Source organism: Rattus norvegicus, chromosome 15 (assembly GCF_036323735.1).
Source record: "Rattus norvegicus strain BN/NHsdMcwi chromosome 15, GRCr8, whole genome shotgun sequence".
NCBI classification, from domain to species: domain Eukaryota; kingdom Metazoa; phylum Chordata; class Mammalia; order Rodentia; family Muridae; genus Rattus; species Rattus norvegicus.
Genome location: NC_086033.1, coordinates 102,003,352 through 102,025,034, shown reverse-complemented (window position 1 = coordinate 102,025,034; position 21,683 = coordinate 102,003,352). Strand labels below are relative to the sequence as shown.

General features: G+C 46.3%; 1 protein-coding gene across 6 annotated transcripts in view; it reads left to right on the top strand.

Moving 5' to 3' along the window:
* Abcc4 (ATP binding cassette subfamily C member 4) overlaps positions 1 to 21,683 on the top strand; it is a 234,526-nt gene that overhangs the window by 157,878 nt on the left and 54,965 nt on the right. For all 6 annotated transcript variants that reach the window (XM_039092967.2, XM_039092966.2, XM_063273922.1 and 3 more), the window contains 1 exon segment: positions 5,347 to 5,426. In XM_039092967.2, the coding sequence (XP_038948895.1) occupies positions 5,347 to 5,426 (80 nt within the window).

The window sequence follows — 21,683 nt, the reverse complement described above, 5'->3', positions numbered from 1 at the left end:
GCATCTGGTGCGTTGAGTAAGCGTCCTTTGGGTGTGTTATGTAGGAGTGGTGCCGTAGGTCAAATGGGAATCCTGGCTTTAGTTTCGTGGGGCACCTCCGTACTGATTTTCATAGCAGCGAAATCAGTTTATATTCCCACCAGCCATGCACAAAGCTTCCTGGCTTCCCAGCATCCGGTACCTTAACCACCGGCATTTTCTCCTGATGATAACCATCTGCGTAGAGCCTCAGTGTATTCTGGTTTGCTCTCTACAGCCGGACAGTTTGGACTTTTCCATGTTCTCTGGCCATCTGTCTTTCATAATTCGAGAATCATCTATTATATTATTATATGGCCCCTCTGTCATCACTTCTTGCATATTGTACACGTTTATGTGTGTGTGCACATGCACACAGGTGTATGTGTATTGCATACATGTGTGTGGATGCCAGAGGTCAATGTTGTTATTATTATAATTATTATTATTATTATTTGAGGCAAGGTCTCTCACTTACCTGAAGCTCATCAGTTCAGCTAGTTGGCTGCCCAGTGAGCCCCATCAGTTCTCCTGTCTTTGCTCCCTAGTGTGGATAAGCGCACGCTGTTGATCCTGTGTTTTTATGAGTTCTGGGGACTGAGCTCACACCTTCATGCTTGGACTGAAGAGTGCTTTACAGAAGAACCGTCTCCTCACTTCCTGGCTGTTTGAGGGTTTTTTTTTTTAAGTTATTCATAGATCCTAGATATTAATCCTCTGTCCAAGCATCCTTTAGGACAGTAGTGTCCAACCTTCCTACTGCTGTGATCCTTTTAATACAGTTCCGTATGCTGTGGTGAGCCCTGACTATGAAGCTGTCTTTGTAGCTATTTCATAACTATAATTTTGCTACTATTATTTATCATAGCGTAAATATCCCATGCGCATGTGCAGGACATTGGAGATGTGACCACCAAGAGGGTCAAGACCGGTAGGTTGAGAACCATTGCTTTGGAGTAGCATAGTGGTGGGAAGAGTGGATATTCACACGTGAGCGAAGCCACAGTCCTGTTCTCCACTCTGTGTGAGAAGGCAGATCGAAGAACTTCGTCTGAGACCGAAATCTGATAAAAGAAGGGGGGACTCCGAGACATAGGCACAGCCACAGGCTCTCTGGACACAACTGCCGTGGCTCAGGAAATAACACAGGAATCGACGAATAGGATTGCATGAAACTGAAAGGTTTTGCGTCGCTAGGGGAATAAATATGCAGCAGAACGAGAAGACACCTCAGAAAGGAAGAAAACCGTTGACCCAGGGTTTTTTGTTCGCTCTGTTTTGTTTCAGTGTGTTATAGAGCATGGTATCTGGCCTCTTAATTCTGGGCCTGGTGAATGTGCAGAACCAGGGCCCGGGCTCTACTTCTCACAGAGAGAGAGTAATCCCTGGGGGACTCGCTTTGAGTCCTGTGCACTGGCGCTAAGGGAGATGGGCCTTCTGCATGTACGCAGAGACCGTGGTGGAGGGAGAATCCAGTCATGTGGGAGCACACCAACAGGTTGCTTGTGAGAAGTCTGGAAAGGCTGTGATTAATGTCTCGGCAAGAGAAGTTAGCGGTTCCGAGTGCAGAGAGGCTCAGTAGCATTCGGGTGTTGTTCTGGAAGGCGAGATTCAGCGTAACTTATGTACGAAAGGAAGCAAGCTGTTGTATTAGAGCAGCTTGCTTGGACTGGATTGATTCTCCCGGGAAACTCGCTCCCCTCCCCGCTCACCTCCCCTGAGACATCTCTGAGGGGACCACATGTCATCATCCGGATGAAGGGGCAGAGCATGGGGGAACTCAACATGAGGATTTGATTTAGAGACTTCTCAGCAAATGACTCCGAGGCCTTGAACTCCGTCTGCCTCACAGTCCCAGATTTCGATGTCAGCTCAGCCATAAGGCAGAAACATCTTCCACAAACACTGTTCATTCTCTCACCGTATTTCTTAAGAGTCACCATGAGCACCCCCTTGCCTCACGTTATATATGGTGGGTGAGAGTGAGGGCCGTGGGGGATCTCTGCCAGAGAGTTGTGCTGCCTGGGGTGAGTGAACGAGGACAGGACAGAATAAGACCCCCGAGGAGGTCTTCCTGGACCACTCCCTGCATTACTGGCTTGAGATGCAGTCTCTCACTGAACCAGAACATTGCAGGTTACTCTGGGTTGCCCGGCCTGCGAGTTTGTGGGATCCACCTGTCTCCCCTCTCAGACGTCTCTGGCTTTCTAGTTGGGTACCAGGAATTCTAACTCAGGCAGCTGTCTGAAGATGGCTTTTCTTTCCTTAGTGTTTTGTGTCCCTCTTGTGTTTTCTGTTGATGGCCTGACCTTTCATTTCTCGGGACGGAAGATTCTTGAATCCGGTGAAACATTAAAGGAGTGGTTTTCGTGTCAGAGTCACTCCTAGTGAGTCCTCTTATCCATCCCACTTTAAAGCTGAGTCGCCTGCCTGGTACCTCTGAACCGTGCCCTTGTTTAAAGGGGTAACTTCCCCCTCGTTTTAATCGTGTATATAGTGAGTTTAGTTTAGTTTGCTTGTGTGTCTTTGAGTTTGGTTCAATGTCTCTCACTGAACCGGAACATGGTAGTTTAGCCTAGGCTGCCTAGCCAGCAAGTTTATGTCTCCCCTCTCAGACGTTCCCGGCTTTCTGCCTGGGTATCGGGGACTACTCCAGCTCGGGGCCTTATGCTGACTGAGCAGATGCTCTTACCCATTGAGCCATAGTAGTTTTCTTCCTTTGTTATTGTTTCTTAGGTTTCTTAGTGAACTTAAAGATTAGTTCATAAAACCTATGGCGTGCATGGATGGCGGGGGTGTGGGGGTTTGACCAATTGTAATGTTTCCTCGTATGCATCTGATTTGAACTGTTCAGTCTCTCCCCCTTCCAAGCCTGGTCTAGAGAGCGGCTGTGGAGCAACCTTGGGATCCTTGGGCACTTAGACTTAAGTTAGACGCCAGCCAGCTGTTGGACCAGAATCCACAGTTTGATAGCTGGATAGCCTCTCCCAGCAGTATGCTTCAGAACCTGGCTAACAGTTACTGTCCCAGCTTTTTGTTTGTTTTTTCGAGCGCTTGTTAAAAGGTGCCTGGCACCCTGACAGGGTTCCTTCATACCATGGGCTCCTTTAACCCTCAGGATGAAGCTCTGAAGGGGGTGTTATTAAGAGCTACAAAGAATTGTCACCGGGCCTGCCAAAGAGGTCATGAAAGACACTTTCTGCAGTCTGCGTGTGTCCTGAGCTGGAGACAGGAAGGTTGTGGTCTCCCTGTCTCTGGTGTGCACACCCATGCTTTCTGGTAGAACCCAGGTGCTCTGCAAGAATTACATTTGCACCGGGGGCTACAGAAGCATCAGCCAGAAAATTGCTCAGGGAGTTGCCTGCCTCAAAGTAGACTGGCTATCTATCACCTATTTTATCTATCATGTATGTATGTATGTATGTATGTATGATCTATCATCTATCATTTATGTATGTATATATCTATCATCTATCTATACATACCTATCATCCATCCATCTGTCTGTCTATCATCTATTTATCAATCCTATCATCCATCTATCCATCCATATCTATCATCCATCTATCTGTCTGTCTATCATCTATCTATCTTCCATCCATCCATCATCTATCAATCTATCATTTATGTATGTATCTATCTATCTATATATACCTATCATCCATCCATCTGTCTTTCTGTCTCTCTGTCTATCATCCATCCATCCATCCATCCATCCATTCATCCATCTATCCATCCATATCTGTCATCTATCTATCTGTCTATCTGTCTGTCTATTATCTATCTATCTATTTATCTATCTATCTATCTATCTATCTATCTATCTATCATCTGTCTGTATCATCCATCATCTATCTATCATCCATCTGTCCGTCTATCCATATGTCCATCCATCCATCCATCCATCCATCCATCCATCCATCCATCCATCACCTGTCTGTCTCTAAAGCATGCTTGGTGGAAGCCAGTTTTGATCGGTCCCCTCTGAAGCCTTCACCATTGCCCTTGGGATCTTCTCCAGGGGAAACGCAGGGCATGGTAGGAACTGACCATTCCTTGTGCAGCACTGTGCTTCTGTTTCCCTTCTACTTCCCTCTTGTCTCTCTTCTTGCTCAATCAAGCCTGCAGCCGTCACCCTGGGCACCCGTCTGACAGGAATGATGTGGACACTGGTAGGAGTGACCTCACAGTGTCTCCTCACCGGGCAGCATCTTGAGTTTCTCTGGGATGTGAGGTCTGATGAAACATCTTTGGGGCAAAACACTGATACTATCATATACATTTAGAAAAAAACAGTTCTCAAGATCAAAGAAAAACTGACATAGCAATTGGAATTCATTAATGTTTGTGTTTTACTCATTTTCATCTTTCTTCTCTGCACTTGGACTGACCTAGTGAGACCTAAAAGTTCAGGGACACGCTTCAACCATGCCAACCCAACTCTGTCACTGGTTTTTCCCATTTCCTGTGTGTGTGTGTGTGTGTGTGTGTGTGTGTGTGCGCGCGCGCGCATGTGTGTGTGCATGTGTATGTGTGTATGTTTGTGTGTGTATATGTATGTATATGCGTGTATGTGTATGTGCGTGCATGTGTGTACGCATGTGTGTGCATGTGTATGTGTGTATGTTTGTGTGTGCATGTGTGCATGTGTGTGTATGTATGTGTGTGTATGTATGTGTGTGCATGTGTATGTGTGTATCTTTGTGCGTGCGTGTGTGTATATGTATGTGTATGCGTGTATGTGTGTGCATGTGTATGTGTGTATGTTTGTGTGTGCATGTGTGTGTATGTGTGTGCATGTGTATGTGTGTATCTTTGTGCATGTGTGCATGTGTGTGTATGTATGTGTGTGTGTTTGTGTATGTATGTGTGTGTGCATGTGTGTGTGTTTGTGTGTGTATGTTTGTGTGTGTATGTATGTGTGTGTTTGTGTATGCGTGTGTATGTGTGCATGTGTATGTGTGTGCATGTCTGTGTGCATGCGTATGTGTGTATGTTTGTGTATGCGTGTGTGTGCGAGTGTGTATGTGTGTATGTGGGCGTTTGTGCATGTGCATGGGTGCGTGCATGTGTGTGTACATATATATGTATTGTTTTTAATGAGGGCCACATTGTAATTCTCTGTCCAGCAGCATTTGGTAGTATTTTATTTCCTTTAGGTATCACTCCATATTCTTTTTCTTGTCATTGACATCGGCTGATTTTGTATGAATGCATAATATATTAAACACATATGCATCTAAAATATTGTTTTGATTTGTTTGCAAGTTGTTTCTCTTAGGGGTCTGTCTGGGGAGATGTGTAATTTCTCATGTCCTGTGCCTGCAGGAAGGATTTTAAATCGTTTCTCCAAGGACATCGGACACATGGACGACTTGCTTCCCCTAACGTTTCTAGACTTCATCCAGGTATGTACAGTGATATCATGTTCTCAGATGCAGAACGGTGTCACCCTTTGGCCTCCCTTCTGTTTTCCAAGGCCTTTCCACAAGGGAAAGGGGCGGCAGTGGGCTGGAGACGTGTGCTGTTACCTGAACAAAAGGCCATGTTTGCAGAGGAAAGGTGTGGCTGTGCTTTAGAGGCTAAGTTAGCGTGAGTAATGTGCTGTGTGGGAGTGGCTGAGCGTTCGCGTCAGGGTTGGTTCGTGGCAGCTACATGCTGGTAAGTGGCTTTCCATCTGCCTCCCAGGTATCTGGCATGGATTCGCTTTACTGTGAACACATTTCATAATATAGAAACAATCACCTCTCACGGAAAGATAGCCCAGATTAACAAAATTATGCATTGTATTGCCACAAAGGGCAAATATTTACTGCACTCGGTTTTGTTTTTGGTTTTGTTTTGTTTTTTTTTTTTTGAAGGGGGGGGGTGGGGTAAAACCAGGTGTGGTTACTTACAAAGAACAGATTAGCAATAATCAGGTGAAAATAATACTTTGTTAGCAAGGACAATAGAGAGTGCTTATTGCAGATTCAAAGCTTTAAATGCAGGCATGCTTAAGCCAATAATAGGAGTACAGGATCAAAGTCTTCTCAGAAAATGTCTGCTTTTGTTTTTTGGGTTTTTTTTTTTTTTTTGACAGCTTTTCTTTTCACACGTTGATTGCTCTGTCTTAAGGTGTCTTTAATAAAAGGATACCACAGAAATGCCTGCTTTTAGCATGTTGTTTTGTCTGTGAACTTGAGGGCCAAAAGAATCATGTTGGGTCACCTTTCTCTCATCTCCTCATTCAGTGCCGTTGCCCCTGCGGTTTGATTTGTTTTGTTTTGCTTTCTTCTGTCATTTAATTCTGTCGACTTTTCAGTGACTCAGGCAGGGGATCGTCTCTGTTTCGCCCTAAGCGTTTATTTTGGAGAAGAAATGCATCTCACAAAAACTATGCAGATTTTAAAATCCCAGATGCCTGTGGCTCCCTTGCCATGAGATTGAACCCTTATCGCTCGTCCTAACCGCTGGTTTACAGCTGTTTTCACCGGAAGCCAAGTTGCAGGCCGGAAGTGGAATCCTCACAGGGGATTCAGTTGAGCCTGAATCTTGCTGGGCCCCTGGGGTCCACAGTTGAGCTGGAATCCCTGTTAATCACTCAGAAAGGGAGCCCAGGCTGTCTGACTGCCAACAGCCAGGCCCACAGGTGAAGACTTCTCTTCCATACACCCACGCGGGGCCCACAGGCCGAGTCTGCACGGCAGATAAACGCGCCAGACCCCTTTGGTTCTGTGAACTTATTTTTAAAATGTTTCCTACCGGCTTGGGCTATGCCCTTACCCTCTAGAAGCAACCCTTCGCGGCAGAGCCGTCCCCCCCCCCCCCCCATAGAATACAGATAACTTTTTAAGCACATGTTTTGACAACGATTATTAATTACGTCTTAGAAGAATTAGCAAAAGGCTCTCTCCACAACCGTGAGCCAGGCCAAGACTGAGTTTCGGAAGCTGGGTGGCCCACTGTGCGATTAGCAGAGTGAGCCCTGCTAATTAGAATCCCTCCCTCGTGCGTTTTTGTAGCGCCTATGGAGGGATGGTGCTTCTTGATTTCAGTACAGAGCATTCTCCGCCTTGTGAGGGGAGAGAAGATTCTGTACTTCAGTTCAACCAGATACTCCAAGGTCTTTATTCATCATCCACCATGGGTACACTTAACCATTATCGACTACTTCTGGTTCCTGATAACCAGTTTCTAGAATCTTAAAAGGGGTGAATCTTGACGCCGTCGTTGTCCCTCCCCCGCCCCCAAAAGGAGTTTCCCGCGAAGGATAACTCACTTATCAAGCATGATTCAGATCTGTTGTCACTCCGTTCCTTTGCAGGTGTCTTTAATAAGCCTTCCCATAATCCTTTCAGGAAGAAATATTTTCTCCTTTTAAAAATAGTATTAGCTAAATATAAAAGCACTGATCTCCTGCCATTGTTGTTGGTTCTTTGAGGGACATTTCCCAACATTCATTGTTTAAATGGTTGTCAGGAGGAATCAAGTGAAACTCGGTAAACAGCCGCTTCCTCCTCGGACTATGTGCGCCGCCTTCCCGGAGGAGGATTCGCCTGTGATGGCGGAGCAGGCTTCTCACTGGGGAATCGCTGGCATCGTCCGCCTGTTGCTTTATGATAGGGCAAAGATTTTTTTCTTTTTAATGAAAGCCACAGAAAATGAATTTAACCTGCCCTCAAAGAAAGGCCAACAACAACAACAAAAATCTAAATGTAATTTTTTTTCTTCCTCTTTTAAGTAGGATAGGGCTCTGTCAGGACGAAAACAAGCCAGTGGTGTTCTGGGACTCTTAATGGAATCATGTAAACTTAAAATAAACACTATTATGGTAAGCACATAGAATGAAAACTAATTTTCCAAATCAAATACATTATATTCAATTCATTTTCCCCAATCAACCAAATGTTTAAAACCTGTTAGTTATAACAGCAATCTCCTGGAAATTAATTAGAAGCCTATTAGCTCTGCTAGCTCAGGCGGCTGGCCGGGGTTGTGGCTTACATTTTTAAGTAGTCTCTGGAATTAAAGTGTAGCAAGGTCACAATGACTGTCCAATGGACTCACCTGGTGGATGGGCCTAGTACTTGGTCTTTTGGTGGGGGAGGGGGGAGTCTATCAGGGGGTGCTTTGGTTTTCAAAAAAAAAAAATCTACTCTAATTCAGTCTTTTAATACATTTATTTAAACAATTGGATGAAAAAAGGTAGCTCTCCTGACCTTGCGTTTCTGAGACCAGGGTTCTGTTTCCAGTACCACCAAAACAAACAGACAAAAGAGGGCCAAGGGTAACAGCAACAGAAATTTGAGAATTAGCCACCAGATAAAGCATTCAGGTCAATAGTAGCACCCCTCTCCCTCTCCTCTCACCCCTTGCCTCTCTCCCCTCTCTTCTCTTCCCATCCCCCTTCCCCTGCCCCCTCCCCTCTCTCCCTTAGTACTCTCTTGTCTTCCCTTTCCCTTCTCCCCCTCCCCACTGCCCCTCCCCCTCCCCCCCTGCTTCCTCCCCCTCTCTCTTCCTTCCCCTCCCCTTCCCCTCTCTCCCCTTTCCTCTTTTGTCTCCCTCCTCCCCCTCTCCCCTGCCCACTCCACCTCTCTCTCCCTTTCCCTCCCCTTCCCCTCTCTCCCCTCTCCTATTCTGGTCAGTAGTAGCACCAGCTCTGTAGTGTGGACCTCCAAGATGGGTGGAATTTTTCTCAGGCCTTGTTTACTGGTGTGTCAGTCCCTGAAGGGTTTTCTTAGCTCTTTTCAAAACTGACTTAGTAGCAAACTTCCTGCCTGCCTTTGTTCTTAATGTCATTAGCAAACCCTGCTGCTGACACCAGGAAGCCCACCAGGCAGCTCTTACTACATACAGGGAATTTCCCAAGATGCTCCTGTACTCAGCTTGGCTGAAACAGTTAGGTTCAGCTGGATCTGATCTTCAGGGAAGCAAGCGTTCATCCAGCATCTCCAGCCAGCGAACGAACAAGGCAGCGTGTAGACGGCAGGCAGAATGACAACCAAAGTTCCCAGTTGAGAGAAAGCAAAAGATAAAGTCTGCCGCTTGGCTCCGTAGTTCTTCCTCCTAAAAGCTATGCATCTGAGTGTGCTTTTCTGGATAATTAAGAGTGGATGGCTTTAGAAGTAAATGACGTCATTACAGTTACCCCTGTGAACTGTTTAATCCAGGGCACGCGTGTTTCCCCGCCTTTTCTGAAAGGTGATGGCAGTCTAGTTAGTTTTGCAAGTCAGTCCAGACTTGAGTGCCTTGCTGAGTGTAACGATGAGGAATTGGGACCCTTCATTTGTGGCATTGTACCTGGAGTCCCTGTGTTCTGAGTTGGGACAGAAGTAGGGACAGAGATCTGTCAGGCTACCAAATGAAGGAAAAATTTGTTTAAAATGTGAATGGATTTCCTGCCACATAGAAGTCTAATTTTGTCCCTTAGGCTTCAATGAAAGATTGGTATTTATTGAACATGGATGGGGTTTGTTTTAAGGTACTAACTGTTGGTATCTGTGGTAATGGGGCACAGGGCAGTGACAGTTTTCAAAGTCTGTGTCTTCGGTTGCTGTTGTGAGAGTCACTGTGAGAGGTACTAAAGGACCAGGGTGAGAAGTGTCTGGGAGACTGGGCCCTTGGTGGGTGCATGTGTGAATCACTAGTGACTAAAGATGGATTGAAGGGTTTTCTGAATGAAATATAAATACATGACTGGAAATAATAACATAAAACAGAAAGTTATATCCGTTTCTTGGCCTTTTCGAGAAATTGCAAGCACTTTGAATATAGACAGGATTTCTAAAAGCAAGTCCTCCATCAAGACAGAATAGTTTTATGCAGGCTTAAACTAGAGGGAATTAAAATATCAATGCCATAGAGATGCTCTTCTGCCCTCAGATATGAGAAACCAAGGAGAGGCAAATACCTTAGGACAGGTGTGAACATATTGGTAAACTAGCCAGTGTGTGTGTGTGTGTGTGTGTGTGTGTGTGTGTGTGTATCTACTTATTAATAACTTCACAGATGCCATATCTAAAAATTCTTAGTGGCATTCTAATTAAACTAGAACTCACTGCTTTTAGTAATAACTTTAACAAGGTACGTATATGTGTAATACTTGATGGGAGGAGGTCAGATGACTGTGTTTATAAACAGATGTTTAACCATCTTGATTTTTTTTCCCCAAAAGGAAAACATTGTTTTCATTTAAATCCGTGACTTGGGGATGAATTGTTCCCCATTCCTTCAGTGCGTCTCTCCTCTCCCAGCCCATCAGAGCTCCCCACTGATCTGTTAGGGAGCTCATAGAATGTGTTGGACTAGTCTTCATTCTTTGATAAGAACAGCCCCACTCTGGGGTTAGGGATATGGGTCCGAATGGAACAGAATCGTATATTCCGTTGGGAAGGGCAGCTGGGAGGGAGCAGTTACAGTCTGTGGGGTGAGGGTGGTGTGGGCCATGCGGTGCTTGTCTTCTCTGAGGAAAGGCCTCACACGTGTAAGCAATAGTCTGCTTAGCAAGGCAGAATCAAGTATGCAGGGCTAAGCTGTAACCGGAGTGGGCTGTCCCAAGTTGGGAAAGCAACCCAGTAGGCTCTGCGCTGTGGATTTTAAAGATAGTCTATGAACACTTACTAGATGCGTGGCATATTCACGAGGTAAGGTGATCGTTTTGTCTCTGAGTTCTTCACGTCATCCCCGAGAGAAGCCCACAGCCGAGAGTGATGCCCACAGTGTGATGGAATGGAATCAGAATCTCTGGGAGATGCTGCCCGTGCGTGGACATTGGGAAAATGCTCCGTTGCCTCGGTTTCTGGTCGAGCATAAAGAACCTAAGTGCAGCTTCCGGGTTGATTAGCACAGGAGACATCCTGACCTCAGGTGACAGAAACAGCTGCAGAGGGCCAGGACTGCCTCTTTCCTCTCAGAAAATGGGGTCATTGGGGATGGCCTGAATCAAACGGGACAAAGCTTGAAGCCTCTTCCGTGGCTTTTCTGGAGCCCGCTCCCCCCTGATATAAAAGCCACTCAAGTTTGTATGCCATACATACACACATTCGCGCGCGTGTGTGTGTGTCCGTCCTGAATGCCCAGTGTGCTGTAACTAAGTTTTGATGATTCTACTTGGCCTTGACATGTGTGTTAAGCCACAAATATTTAATTTATTCAGAGAACATTTTTCTCATCTACTACCTTCCTGCACCCTTAAACGAAATCTCGAGAATAGCCTTTCCCTATAGTGATTCCTACCGGCCTGCCTGTTAGCGGCTCTCTGTCCTGTCTGCTGCCAGCTGAGCTGCACGATGTGTGGAGCTCATCTTCTGAACACAGCAGACATCTCTGCTTTCTGCTTGAAATGTCAGCATCCCAACTGACTCCAGCACTTAACTAAGGTTTCTCCCCTGAACCCAGGAATTTATTATGCTGCAGCAGGTGACTCTGATCAGTGGATAATCAGATTATAGCCTCCTCTAAGGCCAGAGCAGGAATGCCCAGCACTAGAGCAAGCAAGGGCTTGAACCCTTCCCTCATGCTTAGTGCCTCTCAGACTCTGTATCCAACAGAAGTACGTTACTTTGCTTGCCCATGATTCATGTTGTAAAGGGAAGGGGTCATTCTAGTTACCCACTCCCTCCCTCTGACTCCTAGAGAGAAACTACCCAGCAACCATATAGTGTGTGTGTGTGTGTGTGTGTGTGTGTGTGTGTGGTAAAAGTATGTGTGTGTGAGTGTGTATGAGTGTATATGTGAGTGTGTGTATGTGTGTATATATGTGTATGTGTGTGAATGTGTATGTATATGTGGTTATGTATATGTGAATGTGTTTATATGTATTCTGAGTGTGTGTATGTGAGTGTATGTGTGTGTAATATGTGTATGTATCTGGCTATATGTAATATGTGTATGTGATATGTGTGTATGTATAATATGTGCATTAATATGTGTGTATATATAATATTTGTATGCATGTATAGTATGTATATGTAACATCTGTGTGCCCATCAACTCCCTCAAGGAGCAATTGCGTTGTCTGTATGTGACTTTTCCACAAACCGTTGTTTGGGGAACTGTACTCGGAACATCATGTTTGTGGTGGGGCTGGGGAGATGGTAAAGAGCTTGCTGTGCAGACACGAGATGCTGAGTTCAGTCTCCTAGAATTCATATGACAGGGTCAGGCTTATAGTCCCAGGAGTGGGGAGGTGGAACCAGGAGGCTCCTTGAGACTTAGCGGCCAGCCAGCCTAGCAAGCCAGATCAGCAAGCTTGAGGTTCCGTGAGAAACCCTGTCTTGAAGTAAGGCAGAAAAGAGATTGAGGAAGATGCCCAACATTAACCTCTCACCTTCACACGCAAGCGCACATACGCACGTGCACACCTGCACACACGTTCAGTTGAGCCTGTACAAAGTTAGTGCAACATAGCTCATTAAGTGGAGCCTACCCCGAGATTTTAGGAATATAAAGATGTGTCATGTATACTGCTCTCTCTTCTGTTTTCTTATACCTTCTCAGCTCATTCCCGCCCCCCCCCCCACACACACACGCAGGGCCACTGATCTGGTTTGCACGCATGGTGTGCTTGTTCCCATGCTTGATTTCTCAAAGGGGTCTTGCCTCTGCATACCTGAAGGAATCTTAACAGGTAAAAAGTCCCTCCTGCTTCACTCATGTTCTCTGCAGGGCTACGTCACCACCCTCAGGATGCAGCAGGCCAGGATGCTGTGATGCAGTGATGCAGTGGGGGATAGGCAGGCAGGGATGCAGTGATGCAGTGGGGGATAGGCAGGCAGGGATGCAGTGATGCAGTGGGGGATGGGCAGGCCAGGATGCAGTGATGCAGTGGGGGTTGGGCAGGCCAGGATGCTGTGATGCAGTGATGCAGTGGGGGATAGGCAGGATGCTGTGATAAGTGGGGGATCCCCAGTGTTTGTTGTTCTCTAATCTCATTTCCATTCATTATCCAATAGTGCTTGGGCCTCTAGGTCCATGCACCATCCCTGTGCACAGAGGAAGCCTGATGATGTCTGAGCACTGTGTTTTATTCTAAGACTCTCAACTTTTAGAGTTGTGGATAAAGTGAGGGAGAACAGTGGTGTTGCTAACAGAGTCTTATGCCCCTTTGAGTGAAGCCATTAACTCTGGAACCCTGAGGGCTGAGTGTTAGCCTTTGCCTCCTGATGTGTTTGTTTGTCCCTTGGCTAACAAACTGGTCTGCTCCTGCTTGATTGCTCATTTAGTTTCTTAAAAGCACACCTTTTGCAAAGCTAGTAAGCGGTCTGCCTTCAGTGGCTGGCGCTCTGCCCCACAGTCACCCCATGCGTCTTACTAAATTTGCTTATGATGCCTGTCATTGTAATGTAGTGATGACATACTTACCAACAAAACTGATCAAGTAGAAGAAGGAGCTTGACAGGCTGAAAGCCTTGGAAAGACGCAGCAACGCCGTCTCTAAAAGTCTAGGTGTGATGGTGCACACCTATAACCCCAGCAAGCACTTGAAAGGCTGAGGAGGCTGTCCTGACCACCTAGCCAGACTCCGATCCCAAACCCCCCAAATACTCAGTTAAACGCCCCACCCCCATACTCAGTTGTAAACTAGGTTTGGGTGGTGTCTTATTTACTGTGTTATTGCAGTGAAGAAACATATGACCAAGGTGGCTTACAGAAGGAAACATGTAACTAGGGACTTGAAACATATGACCAAGGTGGCTTACAGAAGGAAACATGTAACTAGGGACTTGAAACATATGACCAAGGTGGCTTACAGAAGGAAGCATGTAACTAGGGACTTGAAACATATGACCAAGGTGGCTTACAGAAGGAAACATGTAACTAGGGACTTGAAACATATGACCAAGGCGGCTTACAGAAGGAAGCATGTAACTAGGGACTTGAAACATGTGACCAAGGCAGCTTACCGAAGGAAGCATGTAACTTGAGACTTGCTTACAGCTTTAGAGCATTAGTGTCTGACCTTCACGGCAGGACAGAGCAGGGAGCAGGGCAGCAGGCAGGCATGGCACTGGTGCAGTAGCTGAGAGCTCACATCTGATCTGAAAGTTGGAGGGAGAAAGACACAGAGACATAGGGGCTGGGCCTGGCATGGGATTTTGAAACATCAAACCCTCGTGTTTCCAGCAAGACCATGCCTTGTAGTCTGTCCTAAGCAGTTCACCAACCAGGAACCAAACATTCAAATATCCGAGCCTATAGCGGCCATTCTCATTTGAAACACCACAGGTAGGACTAGTAATGGGGGAGCCTGGAGAAATACATGAAGGCCCTGTACAAAGAGCTTCCCAGTGTCCTGAGAGTTGTCGAAGACTCATTATGTATAAGGCTTCTCAGGAGGAAGAAGCAGGTAGAGCTCTATGAATCCAAGCCATGGTCTAGGTAGCAAGTTCTAGGCCAAGCCTGGAAATCATACATGTTTTAGTTCTTTTTTTTTTTTTTTTTTTTTTTTTGGTTCTTTTTTTTGGAGCTGGGGACCGAACCCAGGGCCTTGCGCTTCCTAGGTAAGCGCTCTACCACTGAGCTAAATCCCCAGCCCCCATACATGTTTTAAAATGGAAACTAAGCTTCAAGGTTTGTTATTTCTGAGCTGACCTACATTCTTAGGTCACAGCTTTTGGGATTCTTCCGTAGGCTGCCTGGAGGGAAAGGACAAAGCTTTGGGGTAGTCCCTGAACCCCTGGAAGTAGAGAAGGCACACTTGTCAAGACTCTCAGGGCCTGGGATGTTTGTAGTGAGACTACAGTATAGAATCATAGCACATGGTGTTGAGACAAGGCTTCTGACGAGACAGAGGCAATGGGGACGGATCCTGGAGAGACTGTGTCTCGAGAACCAGCCCTTAACGTTGTAGCAGTTGGTGGGATACAGAGAACAAGGCACTGAAAGCAGGGGATTGTCCCGCACAGAGGCAGAGGGGCCACTGATGTACACATCTAGTAAGAATGCCATGGTTAAGGCAAATCCTGACCCTGACTAGTGCTCTGTGCTGCGATATGTCACTCACAAGCCATTTCTGTTTTAGGCAATAGGTTCTTAGGTACCCCAGGATGGCCCTGAACTCACTACATAGCCAAGGATGACCTTGCACTTATGATCCTCTTGTCTTCCTGAGTTCCGGGATTAGGATGCCTATGCCACCACTCCCAGTATACGTGGTATTGGGAGTTGAACCTAGGGCTTTGTACCATGCTAGGCCAGCTCTTCTAATGAGCTACTTCCTCACCCCACAGATAACCCTGAAGGCAGAGGGGGGTGGGGGGAGTTTAAGGCCACCAGATGGGGCTGTGTTTCGTCACATCATAGGTGTTGGAAAAACTGAACCATTTTCCATTCTAGATGAAGACAGGCTGTTTAAAAAGCTAATGGATAGATTCTCTTCTGTGTCTTCTTCCTACCTGAGGTCACAGAGCCCTTAAAAAAAAAAAATCACTTCAGGCCGTGCTCATGCTTCTTCAGGAAAAGCCTCAAGTTTACACGCTGTGAGGTGACTGTGCCTGACAGGGCAGCATTTAAAGCATAAGATTCATGTGTCACGTGTCACGTATGTTAGCGCCAGGGAGCCTGGAAACCTCCCTTTCTGATTCACCAAGCTTTACCGACCACCACCTCCATCCTCATGTTCTGTACGTGCTCACCAAGCTGCGTGCTGTAGAAAAGATGAGAGGAAAGCACCTACTTTGTAAGGGTTGCAGGAGAGACAATTGCCGTCGTGCCACCACAATTCTCTTTCTCCCAAGTTTAGCTTTCGAAGTAAGATCTGGCACATTGTGCAGGCGAGCTCTGAACGTCTGGGCTCAAATAACCTTTCTCATTTTCTCAAGTGGATAGAGTGACAGGTCCTTGGCTGAACAACCCCCAACCCTGTCCACCACATGGTCTGGGGATGTTACCCAGAGCTGGGCACCTTCTCCCCTGCTGAGGCACGTCCCAGAGACATTCCAACAAAATTCAAGTAGCAAAGGATATGCTTCTTTTTAAATAGAATATTATCATCTCTGAGCGGGAAAAACAGTTTGATGGTGGTAATCATCTTATGTTCCCTTGTGTTCCATTAAGAAGACTATCTGACACATACAAGACCCAAGTACCAGCTTGCATCACATATGTTGGGTTTGTTAGTGCGTATCATTTTAATGGCTGTTTTCCACTCCGGGCCATATTATCTGGGTCTGTTGTTTTCAGAATAGACCACTGAGCAGTAAATATTTCACATTAATGCAATCTCTGCACGATTCCCAGAGCTTCCGAGGTCCCCAGTAGCACTGAGCAGTGCCCCACTTATCTGGAATTCTGGCAGCTAACATCCCCACTTCCAAACAGAACAATTGAAAATGAAGTTACTTGGCATGTTGGTGGGGTTGATTGGGGCCATACTTCTCTGAGTGTGCAAGCTTGCATACAGCTGCCCTCCACAGAGTGCTGCCAGTGATTTAGAGCTGCATTGCAAAACCATTCTAACCCCACTTCACACCCTCATCCAAAAAAAAAAAAGAAGAAGAAAAAGAAAAAAGAAAGAAAAAGCCAACAGCTCGACTGAGCTTAAATAACTGACTTTTCATACCCTTTCATGGTGCACAAAGGGCTAATCCTGAGGCTACTTGAGCCACCAGTGCAGGCAGTGGTGGAGGCCACCCCTGAACGCGCCGTCCCCTCCTCCCTGCACAGACACATTGACTTCTGCTTTATGAAGTGAAAATGCCAAGCCAAAGGACTCGAAGGAGCTGTCCCCGGTCCCTTCTTCCTGGGGGTGCGGGATGAGAAAAGGCTGCTGCATCTGGATATGGAGAACAAAGCCAGCCTAAGACTTGGGATAATAGGCTGGGTCACCAGCTTTTACAGAAGCACAGGGGTGGAACTGCCCAGACTTGTCTGGTCCCACTGACCCTTGCATGGCTTTGTGTGGCGATGTCAGGGGAAGTGTGTAGAAAGCACCCCGGAACAATGACTTTGTCATTCGGAGATTTCTACGGTTTGCTCACCCCACTCCCACCTTCCAATCCCTCTCAGACAAAGGACGGTGCTAGGTTGCCTTGCCCTCATTTCTTTTTTTTTCCAAAGACCTCTGTCTTTAGAAGTAAACCCATCCATTTTTAACCGAATCACATGGTTTTCCATGCTTTCGGAAAATCAACAAAAGAGTTTTTACTCGGGGCATTTGCAAGGAGGGAATCATCTGGAAACGCCAGCCTCGGAGGCAGTGCCGTGCCAGCTGCCTGACTGAAGTGGGGTCCCCTGGTGGTAGACAGTTGTGTTGAAGATAGCGGGTACTGGAAACATTGACCAGCACGTGACCCCCGGGGGCTTGAGTGATTGGGTGATGGCATTCTCGGGGCTGCTTGCCTCCTATTCCTGGACTATTTCCTTAATGAAAGAGGAGGTGGTTGGGATTTTGCCAGTCAGATAGTTAGTACACTTGGTAGTGTGGTGACAGTCACTGGGGATTCTCCCTGGCTTGTAGGCAATTTGTCCCAGCATGTGTGCTCTAGCGATAATGGCTGTAGTTTAGCAAGAAGTCAGTTAGGACCTAAAGAACAACAACAACAAAAAACAAAACAAAAAAAAAAAAAAAAACCCTGAATGATCTTGTATTTTATCAAGCCTGGTGGTATTCTACAAGAGCACAGAACTGTATAAGCTAACATTGCCGAGAGGTGTGTGTGTCCAAAGAATAGAGGTCTATTGCTGTACCCTTACCTCCTGTATGATCGCACCCTCAGCCATGCTAGACTACTGTTAAGCATAGAGAGGATCGTGGTGGCCTATTTACTTCTATGGAGACCTCTAGAGTTCCCGTATCTCACTGTGTCCATTTTTGTCTATGTTCTGGTGTCTTACAATGAGATGGGTAAGAAATGGCTGGGCTACTGGATTTCCTGTTTCAGTTTTATTATTAAAATCACACGCTTCCTTTTTGATTTTTTTAACACTTATGTAGTGTGTGTGTGTGTGTGTGCGCGCGCGCACGCGCGCGCGCACGCGCGCGCGCACGCATACGCGCTCAAGTGTATTGGTCAGAGGACATGTGGGAATCAGTTCTCTCTTCTGCCGTATAGGTTCCAGAGATGAATGGAGGGTTTCAGCACACACCCCACCCTGTTAGCCATCTCGCTGGGCCCGAGCACTTTCCGTTTTACGTACAATGTGTCTTTTTAATTCTCTCTGGATCCTGGTTCATCATCATCATAAGTGCTGTCTTGGAGTTTCTCCTGCTTCTGAATTTCGTAACTAACTTCTTTCTCCAAACCAAACTTTCTATGGCTCCTGAAGGGATATTTGCTGAGTATCTGAATCCAGCCGTGAAGTAGACGGTACAGCCTCCGCCTCTTGGTGCAGGGTTCAGAACCCACGAGAGAGATCACCCAAGGCTTGTGAGCTATGTTTGTCCTGAGACATGTACTGATTTCAAGTCCTCACACGGGGTCCTCTTCCCTACTCTAGATGCACCCAAAGTAAATCATTCTTGGCACTGTGACTCTATGAAATTTTCAGCACATGCCTGCACATAGATGGGGAATTCGATCCCGGTGACGTCAGTTCCTTTTTATACCATCAGTATTCTTACCGAGACGTAGGCTACCTACAATAAAGTAAGCATCCCCCTTTAGCTCACAAGCCTTAATCATAACGTACATCTCTGTAACCCCCACTTACTATGGGAGTAGAGCATTTCCGGCACCCCATACAATGTTGCTCAGCCCTCTGCAGCCGGTCTCTAACCCCACACCAACCTCACGAATCACAAATCAGTGTTGTCTCTTCTTGTGCTCAGTGCACAGAACTGAGGCTGTAGGGAGTTCCCGTGGCTGAATCCTTTTGATTACCTAGGCCTTGTTCCATGATTGTTTCAGTGGTTAATTTTGCCCGTTTATTCTCTGTCTACCCCTCCCCCCTCCCCCCTCCCCGAAGTGATGACCCTGTGTCGGAAGATAGCATATTTTATGCATCTGTTGGTTGACAGACATTTGGATTGTTGTCAAGTTTTAAGAACAACGGCGCTTCTTGTACCAGTGTTTATGTGCGCGTGTATTTTCACTCCCTTGAGATTAAAATACCTTGGGTGGAATTTCTGTGTTTTGGGTAGGCATATGATTGCTAAGAAAAAAGAAAGCCCACCAAAAAGTTTTCACAATGCCATTCTGCTCACACATCGAATAGACAGGGATTTGGGGTGTTTGGTGACCCTGTGGTTAGTGTTACCGGTTGTCTTGATTTGAGCCTTTACCATAGGAATGGCTGATCCCACTCTAACTTTAGCTCGTGTTTCCCCCATGATTAGTAATACTGAGATAGTTTTTTGTTTTTTTGGTTTTTTTTTTTTTCCCGGAGCTGGGGACCGAACCCAGGGCCTTGCACTTGCTAGGCAAGCGCTCTACCACTGAGCTAAATCCCCAACCCCTATCTTCTGTGTTTTTTAACAGTGTCTTTTGGCCAGTAGGCTCTAACGTTGATGAAGTCTAATGATAACCTTTTTCTCCTTCGTGTGTTTCACAGTTATTCTTGTGTGTCCTAAGCCGTATGGGGATACTTTATGTTTTATGAGTATGTTCATGTCTGTGTGCACGGACATGTGTGTGAATGGTGATGGAGTCCAGAGCAGATGATGAACATCTTTCCTAGTCGCTGCCCACCTGTCTTTTTGGAATAAGTATTCATGTGTATGGTGTATATGCATGCATTCAAATGTGGGCACTCGAGTGTACATGTGTGCATATGTGTACGCACATGCCTATGGAGACCCGATGTTGAGGTCATGTCTTCTTTGATTGCTGTCCACCTTATACACAGAGGCAGGGCCTATTAATTGAACCCAGAGCTCACCTCTTGAGCTAGTCAAGTTCTCTTGAGAAATCCTGAGTCAGCCTCCGCCAAGCCAGAATTACAGGCGAGTTTCCACACCCTCCTGCCCGTCGATGTCGGCATCCAGGCGGCAGCCCTCGCCTGGCGAAGCACACTCTTTAGTCACCAAGCCATCTCCTCAGCCTCTCCGTCTTACCTTTACTTTTGGAAATATGGTCTCTCGGTGAGCCTACAGCTTTCCAACTTCACTAGACTGACCGGCCAAAGTCTCTCACCAGCCCCCCCGTCTCTTCCTCCCCAGCACTGGGGTCGTTATGCACACACTGCTATGGGCTTCTGGGACATCGAACTGTCTTCCCACTAGTGTGGCATGTTGTCTATACTTGAGATACTCTTCACCGTTCTTTGATTTTTCCAGAGAGCATCTCAGTGTGTGGCCCTGATTGTCCTGGAACTTGCTAAGGTGCTGGGGTTGCAGCCACGGCCTGCTACACCAGCAGTACCCTACTAGATCTTTTCCTACATTTCCAAAGGCCTCCTGTATTTGCAGGTAGTTGGGGTGTAGGGAAGGAGTGCTTGCTGTCTGAGGTTTGCTTCTCCTTTAATCTTCCTGCGAGTTTGTCAAACCTGTATGCATGAAATGGCCTTGATGACTTGACTGCCTGCGTGTGAGCGGCTGGTGTCCATGTCCTTCCCCTACACAATCTCTCTCTCCTTTCGTGGATACCACAATGGCTAGGCTATGGTTCGCTTGGAACTCGGTAGCAGTTTGATCCGTCCCACTCTGGTATCCCCTGTTAAAGCTCTTTTGTGTGAAGTTTTAAATTCACCTCACCATTTTTTTTTTTTTTTTGTAAAAGCCTTCCTTATTCTGGTTGATGTTGTCCTTACCCATCCTCCTTACCCTCAGCATAGAATATCACCAGCATATCTGTGCTTAACTCAACTTTGTCTCTGTTGTTCAGCAAAAACTTTTTGGCCCATCCTCTGCACTGCTTGTGTTGTTTTGTAAACATTTAAGAGTTATTCTGGCCCCGTGAAAAGAAAGGAGTTAGCAAGGAACGTTTGTCTGTGGTAGTCAGTGTTAGGTGTCAACTTGGCTAGATTAAGGTTCCCAACCCAAATAGTTTACTCAAACAGAAACCAAGGTGTTGATTGAAAGGTATTTTGAAAATGTGATTACTGGTTTATAATTGGTCGGTTTCAAGTAAGTGAGATCATATCAGGTCATCCCAGCCAGCTTGGCTCGGGGGATTAAAAGGTCTTAAGAACAGAAGCAGAAGGAACTAAGGCTGTGGCTGACAGCTTGCCCCACCTCCCAGATCCTGAACTTGCCTCACCTGCCCTGAATCACAGAGGCCAGTCGCTAGTCGCTAGTCGCCAGCAGTGATCTTCTCAAACTGTTGGTCTTCAGCTGTTTGCATTTCTCTGCAGTCCCCTTCTCTTTCTTTTGCAGGGGGTTGGGATGTTTGGGACAGGGTGTCACTGTGTAGCCATGACTGACCTGAACTCCCTGTGTAGACTAGACTGGCCTCCAACCCACAGATACCCACCTGCCTCAGCCTCTGAGTGCTGGTGTTAAAGGAATGCACCACCATACTCAACTGTCAGCCCTCTTTTCTAAAGGGAAACCAAGAATTTTGTAACATTGGCATTTTATTTTTCTTTCCTACGTGTTTCATAGAATTCACCAGTGTAGCACTGTAGTCCAAGAGTGGATCACTTATAAACCAAGAACTTTGACACGTCACTAAATTCCTTTCAGACTATGAATTCTGATTCTCAAATTGAAATAGACCTATTCAGGTTGCTATTTCTTGTAATATAACCTTTAGCCACCATTTCTCAAGTCATAAGCCGTCTACATGAAACATGTTAACTGCGTT